Here is a 14,321-nt window from a genome sequence, read left to right on the forward strand (position 1 = left end):
GGCCGAAACTGAGCACAGGCCGCCCCCTAGAGGCCGGGAAGAATCCCTCCAACCCTGAGTGCCCACTGGACTCAGCAACCGTAGTCACTCAATACTCATGCGCACGACTCTTTAGGCCTCCAGCGCCTGCGCAGTGAAAGTTCCCCGCCGTCGTCACTTGTTTTGAGCCTGCGCTGTAAAGGGAAGAGAAATGGCGCTGCGAGTTAGTTGGCTTCGCTCCCTGAGCCGGGATGTGAGGAAGAGCCTGCAATTGGCACGGAGTTCGGACAAGTATGCCCGGGCTGGTGAGTATTGGTCATTAAACTGTTGGTAATAAAGGCCGGTAATAATATGGAAGTCGACGAAAGTGCGGTAACCTTGGGACAAATAAGGGTCAGGTTGTGCATAGGACATTTGAATTAGCCTCAGATGTTTCTCTCATTTAAAAAAAGAATCAGGGATGTTGTAAATCACAAGCGAAAACATAAGTTGCTGGAAAAGCTCAGTAGGTCTGACAGCATCCGTGGAGAGAAACTAAGCTTTTATTTCTTTCATAGGTGTTGCCAGACCTGTTGAGCTTTTCCAGCAACTTCTGTTTTTGGTTCAAATGCTTCTCTGTTAATCAAAGCTCTCAGGTAGATGCAGTGACAGATACTCAGGTTATTATCAGTAGGATTCTGGATCAGTGGTGCTGGAAGAGCATAGCAGTTCAGGCAGCATCCAACGAGCAGCGAAATCGACGTTTCGGGCAAAAGCCCTTCATCAGGAAAAAGCTTTTTCCTGATGAAGGGCTTTTGCCTGAAATGTCGATTTTGCTGCTCGTTGGATGCTGCCTGAACTGCTATGCTCTTCCAGCACCACTGATCAGAATCTGGTTTCCAGCATCCGCAGTCATTGTTTTTACCTTTTATTATCAGTAGGAGATTGCAAAGTGAACTAATATTAGATCTATAATGTCTCATTGTTAATTCTCATCCTGGCTGAGTAGAATATTGGCAACTACAGCCTGAATGTGAAACATATTGAATTCAAATTTGTGCACTTTATGTGGGCTAATACTTAAAGTTGTTTATTGGGTCAGATGTTAAACTGTGTCATTATCTATCTTTTCAGGTGTATGTAACAAGTACAGAAGTTGCCAGCTAAGCTGGCTAACATCTATTCCTCAAAGTGCACCAGTGGTACCCTTATTTAAATTGTATTATGGATACACTGATCATGAAAGTTGACATTGAAAAAGCAAAAATAATTCTTAAAAACTGACACCCTGGAAAGATAATATTTGTACTTTTTTTCATTTAATCAGAGCTAAAACAGTATAGATAAATCTGTAAGAGAAAAGTAGAGAGCAGTGGAAAGTGGTGTTGGTGTCCAGTGTCATCAAATGGTGCCTGGTGACAATTGATATGTGAGGATGGGTAACACAGATGAATGTGGCAAACTAAGGCAGAAACAGTAAGCCTGATTTCCTGATGAAGGGCTTATGCCAGAAACATTGATTCTCCTGCTCTTGGATGCTGCTTGACCTGGTGTGCTTTTCCAGCACCACACTCTCGGGTCTGCTATAATGTGACAGTTGTGTTCCTCTGCAACCCTGTGCTGTAGAAAATCGCACTGTGTAAGATCGCTATAGAAAATTACTATTACTGATCAATAGAAAGTTTGCATTATCCAAACAGCATCTACAATTCATCAATTGTGTTATAGCCAATTTGTGTTAACAAAAAGTGCATTATATTATAATGACTTGTAAAGGCAGAAAGTATTAGACATACTCAGTAGGGTTAAGCAGCATCTGTAGAAAGGAACAATCTTAATATTTCAGGTCAATTATTGAGCTGCTGAGTATTTCTAGTATTTTCTACTTTTATACCTACAATGTCAATATGTCTTTAAATGGCCCCTTCAACATTGGTGTATGACTTAAAATGTTTGTCAGAGGTGTTCTTAAAGATGAACTGAAAGGGAGATGTCAGGAAAGGTGACCAGAAGATCAATACAGTTGCTGCTTTTAGCAAAGTATTAAAGATGCATCAAGACCGAGGGGATGAGGAGCAGAAGTCCAGATCTATCTTTTTTGCCAACTTCCCTGCCAAAACGATCTCCACTTTGGCTGAGGCAAAGATGCTGGTCCTGAAAGCATCTTAGCCACTACTGGGATTAAACCCAATGTTCTGTGTACCAAGCTGGCCATCCAGCCTATTGAGTCAACTACTCCTATGTCTGTCCCCCAAGGAGTTGAGTTGCTATGTCAATGTGCAACTTTGTGTTGTAGTTTGAGGATATGGATAATGATGTCACAAGTTCCAATTTTCTTGCCATCACATAATGGAGTAGTAACTTCTCTTGCTCCCAACTCCCTGCCACTAGCATATGTTAAGTAGATATCCAGGTTCACACTCAGTGGTTTTGTAGTGAATGCACCTTTTGTGGTCCAATTCTAGATTACTGAAACAAATATTTACAGCATAGAAGGAGACTTTTCAACCCACCAGGTCTGTGCTAGCTGACAAAGAACGTTTATGTCCAATCCATTTTTCAGCTCTTGTTCTGTAGTCTTGTAGAAACAGCCCTTTTGTGAATATATCAAAGATGTTTAAATCAGATGAGGGTTTACCACACATTCAGGTAGTGAGTAATTATGGAGCAGTTGCTGGATGAACTGAAGAGGATGGGGGTAAATGCCAAAAAAGGTAAAACAAAAACATCCTGGTAGATGTACAGCTACAAGAGGTTACTGCAATATGGAGGGATGAGATCATTGAAAGAATTTAAATACAAGAATTTTCATTTTAAGTTAGGTGTTTTGGAACCAGGATTCAGTGAGGATAGACATGTTTGCACTGGGATTTGTGTGAAATAGATTGGAAGCATTGTTGGATAAACTCCAGTTTACAGTAAGTGGAAGAGATATGATGGATAGGTGAGCTTTGGGAAAGTTTTTAGTCTTAAGGTGAGAAAGGTGTGGATGAGGACTTGAGCAGCAGGTGGAGGAAGATGGATTGGAGAAGGGCTGTGTTTTTGGGGGTGTGTTACATGTTCACTTCTGCTCAGTTGTTCCAGCAATATGTATTTTCACATGTATACTGGACTGTAGCCTGGAGCTATAAACATATATTTCTTTCCTTTCCATGGAAGACCAAAAATCTCTGCTCTTGCTGCCTGTCACTAGTGTGTGTTGTAAGATTTCGCATGTTGATAATCAACTTGTTTGGCTTATGATTGTGTAAGTACATAAGTACACAGTGCTAATAAATGTGGGCTGAAAGCTGTTGTCCGCCTGTTCCTGTGGCTCTGTTTACAATTATCAAAGTGTGCACCTAGACAGGAATGAGAGATATATCTTTCAAAAAAAAGGGCAAGTGAAAGATTTACTTTGTTATTTTTGTTAATCCTTTATGCTTTTCTTCATAGCCTCCAGCATTTCTAAGGATATGCTGCCAGGTCCACATCCTAGAACACCAGAGGAAAGAGCACAAGCAGCAAAAAAATACAATATGAGGGTGGAAGATTATGAGCCATATCCTGATGATGGAATGGGGTGAGTTTATTTGTGCAAAGCAAGTTTCCTTTCAGATAAGGAAAATCAGAAGTGTACCAAATTTCACACATTGTTAGGAAAATATGTATCAAATGCTAGGGTAGCAAAGATTAACTTGTCAAAATTCATTCATAGGATGTGGGCATTGTTGGTATGACCAGCATTTACTGCCCATCCTTGGTTTCTCTTGAAAAAATGATAATGAGCTGTATTCTTTACTATAATTGAGTGGGTTCCTAGAGATTTCAGTGTCACCCACAATTCGGCGAATCCAAATCAGACCTACGCCAGATTGTCAACTGTGGGTGACACTAAAGTTTTCCTTCCCTGGGGAGACATATTGAACAAATTTTGTTTTGTATTTTGGCAAATCAATACACTATAAAACATAGGAGCAAAATTCCACCGTTTGACCCGTTCAGTGCAATTGTAGTTGATCTGATTAACCTCAACTCTATTTGCCTGCCTTATTCCTATAATCCTTAATCTCATTGTTTATCTCACCCTGAATACACTTAACCCAGCCTTGATCACCTTCTGCAATAAAGAAATCCACAGATTCACTAGCTCCTTAGAGAAGTTATTCCTCCTCATCTCTGTCTTACCTTTAGACCTGAGATTGTGTCTTCTAAATCTAAAATCTCCAACAGGAGAGACAATCTTTCTATATGTACCCTGTAAAGCCCCCTAAGAATCATCATGTTTTGATAAGGTCTCCTGTCATTCTGTAAAACTGAGTACAAGGCTAAACAATTCAACCTCTCTTCATAGGTATTCCTTCCACAACCAAGGTCAGTCTAGTGAACCTTCTCCAGATTACCTCCAATGATAATATATCTTTGATTAGAAATTGGGACAAAGAATGTCTCATATTTCAGCTATGGTCTGACTAGTGCTTGAATAGTTTAGCAAGAAATCCCTATTTTTATGTTATTCCCCTTAAAATAAAAAGTTATGTTCTATTTGCTTTCCTTATTATCTGTAGAAAGTGGATGTTTTGTGATCTTTTGTGATTCCTGTATGAGAAATCCCAAATCCATCTGTCCTGCAGCTTTCTTTAGTCTTCCCTTTTAAATAATATTCAGCTTGTCTATTCTTCCTGCCAAAGTGCACAATTTCACATTTTCCTACTTGCTCAACTTGTCTATCCTTCTCAAGACTCCATGTCACTTTTTGTTATTTGCAAACTGGTGGTGTTACGTTTTATTTCCTCATCCAAGTCATTAATATAAATACTCATGTAAATAATTGTGGCCATAGCACTGATCCCTGTGGCACTCCAGTGGTTACAAGCTGCTGTTCTAAAAATGCCCCTTTGCCCCAGCTCTCTGTCTTCGATCATTTAGCCAGTCCTCTATCCATGTTGATATACTACTCCATGGGCAGTTATTTTATTAAGTATCATTAGCTTATCTCATGCCTTTTGGAATTCTAACTATTGAATCTATTGATTCCCTTGTCTTTATTGTATTTGTTACCTCCTCAAAGAACTCTAATAAATTTGTCAGGTATGATTTCCCCCTCATGAAGCCATGTTGACTCTGCTTTATTATATCCTGTATTTCTAAATGCTCTGTTGCATCCTTTATGATGAACACTAACATTTTTCCAATGACACATGTGCTAACTGGCCAGTAGTTTCATGGGAGATGCAAACTGGGAGAATGGGAGGACATGTACAAAAGAGGAAGGTGAGGGATTTTTTGAGGGTCTGAAACAAACCACTATAAAGCAAAGCGGAGTGGATATGAGAGGGAGTGAGAGAACTGATAAAGTGGAAAATAAATAGAAAAGTGATAGAAGATGGAAAAAAAAGTTCGTACAAGTTGAGAGATGCAAAAAGATAGTGAGATTGATATTTTAGAAGATATTTTTGTCTATCAACAGTGCCAGAAGATATTAAATCAGCCTGTTATAACAAAATGAATAGTGTGCTGTATGTGCAAATTTTGCTGTTCTGCTGACTTGCAGAGGATAGATCCTGGGTTCCTGTGAAGTACATTTATTGAACTGAATAATAATGGAAATGTCTACTGGATAAATATCCTATTTAATTAGAGTTCAAATTAGTTTCTCTGTTTATGAGAATAACAAATTAGCAGATTTTCCAATGAATATTTTGTGGGGGTCCAAATATCTGTTTAAAGAAATTATTTCACTGGAAAATAAGCTCTGCAGTTATGGTCTGCTGGATAATGCACCCAGACTATTGAGTTTTTTTTTTCATTTGACACTGACCATTGTTCATTCCTTCCCTTCCATTTTCTGTCTTATACTGGTCAGATCCAGCATAACTATTTCAGTTGAGGTTATTTTAGAGTAAAGCTACAAGTTTATTTTCCTCAAAATAGATTTGGCGACTATCCAAAACTACCAGACCGGTCGCAACAAGAGCGAGATCCATGGTACACGTGGGATGAGCCTGACCTTCGAAGAAACTGGGGTGAACCGGTAAGAGGCAATGAGACCATAAGACATAGGAGCACAATTAGGCCATTCGCCCCATCAAGTCTGCTCCGCCATTCAATCATGGCTGATAAATTTTTCAACCTCATTCTCCTGCTTACTCCTCATAACCTTTGACCCCCTTGACAATCAAGAACCTACCTATCTCTGTTTTAAATGTACTCAATGACCTGGCCACCACAGTCTTCTGTGGCAATGAATTCCACAAATTTGCCACTCTCTGGCTGAAGAACTTTCCCTTTATCTTCATTCTAAAGGATCTTCCCTTTGTTCTAAGGCTGTGCCCTGAGGTCAGAGTCTCTCCTGCCAATGGAAACATTTTCCCAATATCTAGTCAGTCCAGGCCATACAGTATTCTATAAGTTTCAATTAGATCCTCCTAATTCCATTGGGTATAATGAGTATGCAGAGTTTCCATGTAGCATTCATGTCCAATTGAGAACTTTACATTTTTATGAAGTATTGAATTCCTGAAGCCTTGTTCTCCGGTTATTATAATTTTCCAAGAAAATAATGGTTCAAAAATCCCAAGTGTCTTTTCATTTAACTCTATGTTTGCATCACGGTTTAAAATAAATCCTAATTCACTGTGGGCTTGTGTAGTTTTAAAGCAAGGATCATTGGACACAAATTATGAGTGAGGGGACTTTTCTTTTCTACCTTATTTATTATGATTGTCCTGGTCAAGATAGTTAATAAGGTAAAAGCTGGGAATCAAACATGGACTCTTCCTGGCCATATTCATTGGCTAAAATAAGACAGAGGATGAGATCTTGCATTTATGAAACACCTTTTATGACCTCAGAATGTCCAGATGTGTTTCACAGTCATTGTCTCCAAATAGTTGACCTATATTAGGAAAAGATGGATGTCTGTTCACAGAGAAAGGCTTTGCTAACAGTTCCAAGTCGAATGACCAACCAACTTGTTTGGGCATTGGTTGAGAGATAAATGTTGGCTGGGATTTTGGCGCAACATCTGGAAGAGTTACCGTGGAATATTTTGAATCCGCTTGAACAAGCATTCAGGATCCCATCTCGGTTTACCATCTCAGCAAAAAGATGGCATTTCTGACAATGCCACATTCCCTCAGTATCTGCTGAGTAAGATACATTAAGGTGAAGGAACTTTGGGTAACAAGGGATGCAGAACATCTAGTCAAGAGGAAGAAGGAAGCTTGCTTCAGGTTGAGAAGGCACTGATCAGATAGGGCTCCAGAGAGTTACAAGATAGCCAGGATGGAACTGAAGAATATATTAGGATAGCTAGAACAGAGCATGAAAAAGCTTTAGCGGGTAGGATTAAGGAAAAGCATAAGGCATTCTACACTTATGTGAGGAACAAGAGGATGGCCAGAGTGGAGTAGGGCCAATAAGGAATAGTGGAAGGATCTTCTGCCTGGTCCTTTAATGAATACCTTGCTTCAGTTTTCACTACTGAGAGGGGCCTTGTCATTTGTGAGGACAGCATTAAACAGGCTGTTATGTTTGAATAAGATGATGTTAAGGAGGAGGATGTGCAGAAAACTTTGAAAAACAGGATAAATAAGTGCCCTGGGCCAGATGGGAAATACCCAAGGTTACTACAGGAAGCAAGGAAAGAGATTGCATCCTCATCGGCCATTGGAGTAGTGTCAGATGATTGGAGGATGGCAAATGTTATTCCCTTGTTCAAGAAAGGGAATAAGGATAATCCTGGGAATTACAGACCAGTCAGTCTTATGTCTGTAGTGGGCAAATTATTGGGGAGGATTTTGAGAGACAGGCTTTATGATTCCTGGGAAAAGCATAGTTTGATAGTCAGCATGGCTTTGTGAGGAGTAAGTCATGCTTCACAAGCCTCACTGAATTATTTGAGGATGTGCGAAAACACACTGAAAATAGAGCAAAGGATATGGTGTACATAGATTTTAGCAAGGCGTTAGATGAGGTTCCAATGGTAGGCTCATTCAGAAAGTAATGAGGCATGGCCTACAGGGAAATTTGGCTGTCTGGATACAGAATTGGCTTGCTCATAGGAGATAGATAGTAGTAGATGGAAAGTATTCAGGTTGGAGCTTGGTGACCAGTGGTGTTCTGCAGGAATCTGTTCTGGGACCTTTGCTGTTCGTGATTTTTATAAAATGATTTGGATGAGTAAGTGGGTTAGTAACTTTGCCGATGACACAAAGGTTGGTGGATAGTGAGGAAGGCTGTTGTAGACTGCAACGAAATTCACAGGATGCAGAACTGGACTGATAAGTGGCAAATGGAGTTCAACCTGGAAAAGTGTGAACTGATTCAGTTTGAAAGGTTGAATTTGAATGCAGAATAAGGGGTTTTAGATTAGATTAGATTACTTAGTGTGGAAATATGCCCTTCGATCCAATATGTCCACACTGACCCTCCGAAGAGCAACCCATGCAGACCCATTCCTCTACATTTACCCCTTCACCTAACACTACAGACAATTTAGCTTGGCCAATTCACCTAGGCTGCACATTTTTGGAATGTGGGAGGAAACTGGAGCACCCAGTTAAAGGCAGGATTCTTGGCTACATGGAGGAACAGAGGGATCTTGGGGTCACCTATGTAAATCTCTCAAAGTTGTCACCCAAGTTGATGGGGTTGTTAAGAAAGTGTATGGTATGTTGGCTTTAATTAGCAGGAGGAATGAGTTTAAGAGCCGTGAGGTTGCAGCTTTATAGAGGCCTAGTAGACTATACTTGGAATATAGTGTTCAGTTCTGATTGCCTTATTACAGGAAGGAACTGGAAGTTTTAGAGAGGGTGCAGAGGAGATTTACCAGGATGCTACCTGGACTGGAGGGTATGTCTTATGAAGAAAGGTTGAGGGAGCTAGGGCTTTTCTCATTGGAGTGATAAAGCTCAGAGGTGACTTGATAGAGATGTACAAGATGGTGAGAGACATCAATACAGTGGATAGCCAGAAACTTTTTCCCAGGGTAGAAATGGCTATCATAAGGGGACATAATTTTCAGGTGATTGGAGGAAGGTCTAGGGGAATTTTCAGAGATCGGTTCTTTACACAGGGAGTGGTGAGTGTGTGGAATGCACTGCTAGCGGTAGTAGTAGAGTCAGCTACATTCGAGACTTTAAGCGACTCTTGGATAGGCACATGGACGATAGTAAAATGAAGGGTATGTAGGTTCATTTGACCTTAGATTGGGATAAAAGGTAGGCCCAACATCGAGGGCTGAAGGGCCTGTATTTTTCTCTGTTCTATTTAGCAGACTAAAATGATGGCCTCCAGATCTTGTAATTTGATTTGAATTTACAATGTGTGTTAGCACAAAAACTACATATGATTGAAACAACTTCATATTTTTTAATGGAGTTCAGAGTAATGGATCAGTGTCAGTTTAGATTAGACTTACAGTGTGGAAACAGGCCCTTCGGCCCAACAAGTCCACACCGACCCGCTGAAGCGAAACCCACCCATACCCCTACATTACCCCTTACCTAACACTACGGGCAATTTAGCATGGCCAATTCACCTGACCTGCACATCTTTGGACTGTGGGAGGAAACCGGAGCACCCAGAGGAAACCCACGCAGACACGGGGAGAACATGCAAACTCCACACAGTCAGTCGCCTGAGTCGGGAATTGAACCCGGGTCTCTGGAGCTGTGAGGCAGCAGTGCTAACCACTGTGCCACCCGTCATTCTGTCTCTCTCTCAAAAGTGTTAGGTTTGAGTCCCACAACAAACTTCAAGCATGTGTCCTAAGTACACTGTAGTATTGAGGAAATGTTGCATTCTGTGAAGTACCAACTATTATCTTCAAACATGAAGACATCGTATTGTAGGAAAAGCTATTTCCTGGCCAATGTACCCCAGCAATGCAGCAGATCCACTGTTCAGTTTTTAAATATCATCAAATGATTTCAATATTACCCATCTAACAAAAGTCTGTACAGTCTACAAAGTACCTTTTTTAAATGTGAGCTACTTTGCTACACTTACATTTAAATTTTTAAAATTTCATTTAATAATTTTAAAACTGTTTTTTCTAGATGCACTGGGATTTTGACATGTACATTAGGAATCGTGTGGACACCTCCCCAAATCCTGTAGACTGGAATACTATGGTCAAAACGTTGGGTGGCTTTGTAGGCCTTATGCTGTTCATGTTCTTCCTTGGAGAGTTATTCCCTTCATATCAGCCTGTGGTAAGTTTTATTTATAAGATTTTTTTTAGCTGAGTTAACCTCTCATTTACGATCTTATTTTGTCTTATTGATTCACTATGGTCAATGCTCCTTTTGAACTTTATTCTTTTAAAGCTGCAAACACATTACCCAAGATGACTTTCCATTTACCATCCAAGCTATTCTGAAATCAGCACATCTCTCCATCACAGACCAGCAAACTATTCTGCTGGAAATCTGAAATAGAAAATACAAGAGATACTGAGCAAGCTTATCAATACCTATAGCAAGAGAAACAGTGAATATTTCAAGTTGATGACCTTTTGTCAGAACAGGAAAAAGTGAGGAGATATAAACAGTTATTAAGTGAGCATTGAGATAGGAGAAGGGAGGAAAGAGCACAAGGAAAGGTCTCGTGATAGACTTGGAAAGCAGAAAAGGTAAATGACAAAAGGTTTGTTGTACAACGCATAATGAGAGAAGTAAAGAAACAAACGTTGGATCAAAAAGACATAATTGGCAATAACAGAATTATCACCAACATCTTTTTCTTGAAAAATTAAAAATGATTGTGATCTGAAATTAAATTCAAAGTAGAGATGAGTGTTAAAGTACCAACTTGAAGATACTGGGTCCTAAGTACATTGTAGTATTAAGGAAATGTTGCATTCTGTGAAATACCAACTGTTATCTTTAAACATGAAGACATCATATTGTAAGAAAAGCTGAAGAGGTTTCTATTTCTTGGCCAGCAATGCAGCAGTACACCCCAGTCTAATACCGATGTCTCCAAATCGTATCACAGGTAGACAGTGGTCAAGAAGGCTTTTTGAAAATTTGCCTTCATTGTTCAGACCATTGATTTTAGGAATCAGGATGTCCTGTTACAGCTGTGGAGTATTGTGCGCAATGCTGGTTGCCCTGGTATAAGAAGGATTCTATTAAATTGGAAAAGGTACAAAAAGGATTCAAGTTATAAGGAGAGGCTGGGACCTTTTTCGCTGGAAAGTAGGAGGGTGACCTTAGAGGTTTATAAAATCATGAGAGCAATAGGTAAGGTGAACAGCAAACGTCTTTTCCTATGGGTTGGGGAGTTCAAAACTAAGGAGAATAACTTTTTCAGGTGAGTAGTGAATCTGCACAGTTACTGCCTTTGCTGTTGAATTTATGTATCGCTGGAAAAGACTTAAGGGGCAAGGTTTGTGAAGGTTTGTAAAAGACTTAAGGGGCAACATTTTCACTGAGGGTGGTACATGTATGGAATGAGCTGCCAGAGGAAGTGGTAGAGGCTAGTACAATTGCAATGTTTAAAAGGCACCTGGATGGGTAAATGAATAGGAAGAATATGGGCCAGGTGATGGCAATTGGAACTAGATTGGGTTGGGATATCTGATCAGCATGGACAATTTGATCCGAAGAGTCTGTTTCTGTGCTGTACATCTCTGACTCTGAGGTGCAACTTTTTCATGCAGAGTGTGGTTTGCATGTGGAACAAACTGGCAGAGGAAGTGGTAGATGCAGGTACAGTTACAATACTTTTAAAGACATCTGGACAGATACATAAATAGGGAATGTTTAGATGGATATGGGACTAGTTTAGTTTGAGAGACTTGGTTGGTGTGGAAAGTTGGACCAAAGGGTTTATTTCTGTGCTGTATGACTTTTTTTTTGTATAATTACATGAGTTAAGCAACAAGACAACTATCTTTAGGAAGAGAGAGGAACAATATCCAAATGTAATGGAGTGGGATACATTGTCTTAACTGATATTTTACTTGAATTTTCTTTACAGGCTCCTAAACAGTATCCATACAATAACCTGTACCTGGAGAACGGAGGAGAACCTGACAAAGAAGTACCTGAAGTGAAAAATTATAAAATATGACCAGTCTGCTTTGTCTGATTGTCAGGCTCTATTCATCTTATTCTGTACAGCTAATATAATAAATATCTGAATATTAATGAAATGACTGACATCATATTTATGGAAAATAAAAAATGCTAACTTTTTAAAGATTATTCCTGCAGTTATGATGGAACAAAGAAATAGACAAGATATAGTAAATTATATTCTTTTATTTTTGAAGTCTAAGCTTTCAACCAAAACACAATCTACAATTGTGGTTGATGGTTGCATTCAGTGTTTGAGTCATAACCTCTTTTAGCCAGAGGAGCCAATGTGCCATTAATCTGATTTGATTTGATCATGAGCAGCATGCCTTCAGCTGTGAATCACAATTCAGTCTCTGATTTTAGGTCAAGATGAAAAGGAAACGAAAATGAGAAGTGATCTTATTAAAACATATAAGTTCCTAAGGGGATTTGACAGAGTGGATGCTGAAAAGATGTTTCCCATTTTGGAAGAAACTACAGCTCGGGAACTAGCTTTATAAAAAGGAGTCTTTGATATCAAAGTGAGATGAGACTTCTTTTTCCCCCAAGGATGCTTAGTCTGAAGTTCTCTTTCTCCAGAAAGAAGTGAAGGCAAAGTCATTGAATATTCTAATGCAAAATTAGAAGTATCCTTAGATTTGTTTGACAAAGGGAGTCAAAGAGATAGACAGGAAAGTAGCCTTGAGGCTAAAATCGGGTCAGCCATGATTTTATCAACTGTCAGAGCTCCTGTTTCTAATTCATATGTTTATATGAAAAAAAATTAGTACATAGCTAAGCCGAACAGATATATTCAAAGCAATGAAACTATTTCAACCATTGAGAGCCACTAAATTGAAATAATATAGCACGTGGACATCAAACTTCTTTTTGGTGAGGGGCCATGTATCAATTTCAATATTGTTGTCCCAATCGAGTGGGATATAGATGACAAGCACCACAACTTCAACTGGGAAAACACAATGATTAAAGGGCAAGCTAAACTGGGGACAGCCAGAGAATTTCTTGAGGCACAGCACATATCCACTCACTCCATCAACAAACACAGGCCTAGACCCAATATGCAGCCACTACAACGAACAACCAGCAACCAGAAGGAGCAGGAAATGAACTAAAAAGGCTAGAAGGCACAGTACTGTAGCACTTCACAGGAGGCTCCAAAGCACTGAAGATGTCACTGAGATGGGGCAAAATGTCTGCAAAACAACTTTTCAGCTCGGTGAACATACCCACAACCACAGCAACTGGCACCTGAGCTACAAATCTTTGCTATCCTTATTCAAAGTTTGCGTAGTTACAAAGGAACCCCACTGCTTGAAATTTTTCCTCCAGGCCACACATTATTCGGACTTGGAAGTTTCTAGTCATTCCTTCACTATGGCTGGGTCAAAATCTTGGAACCATTGCCTAACAATATTGTGGATGTTCCTATGCCAAATGGACTACAGTGATTCAATAATGCTGCTCATTACTACCTTCTCCAGGCAGTTAGGAATGAGCAATAAATGTTGGCCTAGCTAGCAAGGTTAACAGTGAAGAAAATTAATTTTTTAAAAACTTACTTTCATATTCTTATTGCACATCCAATCACAGGCTGCCCTCTCCCACATTTGCTGCTGATAGGCTCACAACTGAATGTAAGGAATAAAAGCAGGTGAGAAACAACCAGTGCTTAGACAAGCAAAATCTCACTTCTGTTCATCTGTACGTGAAAGTTGTTTGTCACTTGTTGGTTGGTTGGATAGAAACCCTTGGAGGACTGGACCCTAGTCTGCAGGCTGCCATTGGCTAACATGGACATAACATCTTTAATAGACCAAAATGTCCCAGGGCATTCCAACAACAAATGTAATTTACCTATTAGAAAACAAACTAATCAAGCAAACAGTGTTTCATACAGCAATGAGTGGTAATTTTATATGTTTATAGCATAAATATGTTGAAAGAAATCTGGATAGCAGCAAATTAATAAAATAAGCACACAACCAATAATGTAATACTTCAGCACGTCAAATTATTTTTGTAGGACAATCAAGACTCAACAATCAATTTTATTGTCACAGTTGATGACCATTAGCAACCATATCATCAATTACCTAAGCCTAAAGCTTTCAAATTAATGCCCCTTAATGTCTTTACCCTTTTGTACACTTTTTAAAAATCCATCTTTTGCCCACATATCTCAAGTGTTTCAGTGTCAGTTTGTTTTTGTGGTTAAGAAAGCACGTAAGATACTTGCCTTTATTAGTCAAGATGCTACCTTAAGTTATCTTGGGAATGTGACTCAAATGA

The 14,321-nt window shown here is 39.5% G+C and overlaps 1 protein-coding gene across 1 annotated transcript; it reads left to right on the plus strand.

Moving 5' to 3' along the window:
• Positions 1 to 11: 11 nt before the first annotated feature.
• ndufb8 (NADH:ubiquinone oxidoreductase subunit B8) lies at positions 12 to 12,103 on the plus strand. The gene is made up of 5 exons (XM_060854421.1): positions 12 to 284; positions 3,394 to 3,520; positions 5,872 to 5,971; positions 10,002 to 10,157; positions 11,929 to 12,103. The coding sequence occupies exons 1-5, from the start codon at positions 191 to 193 to the stop codon at positions 12,019 to 12,021; spliced, it is 570 nt and encodes a 189-aa protein (XP_060710404.1). The 5' UTR covers positions 12 to 190; the 3' UTR covers positions 12,022 to 12,103.
• Positions 12,104 to 14,321: the final 2,218 nt, after the last annotated feature.

The sequence above is a fragment of the Hemiscyllium ocellatum genome, chromosome 43 (assembly GCF_020745735.1).
Source record: "Hemiscyllium ocellatum isolate sHemOce1 chromosome 43, sHemOce1.pat.X.cur, whole genome shotgun sequence".
In the NCBI taxonomy this organism is placed as follows: Eukaryota; Metazoa; Chordata; class Chondrichthyes; order Orectolobiformes; family Hemiscylliidae; genus Hemiscyllium; species Hemiscyllium ocellatum.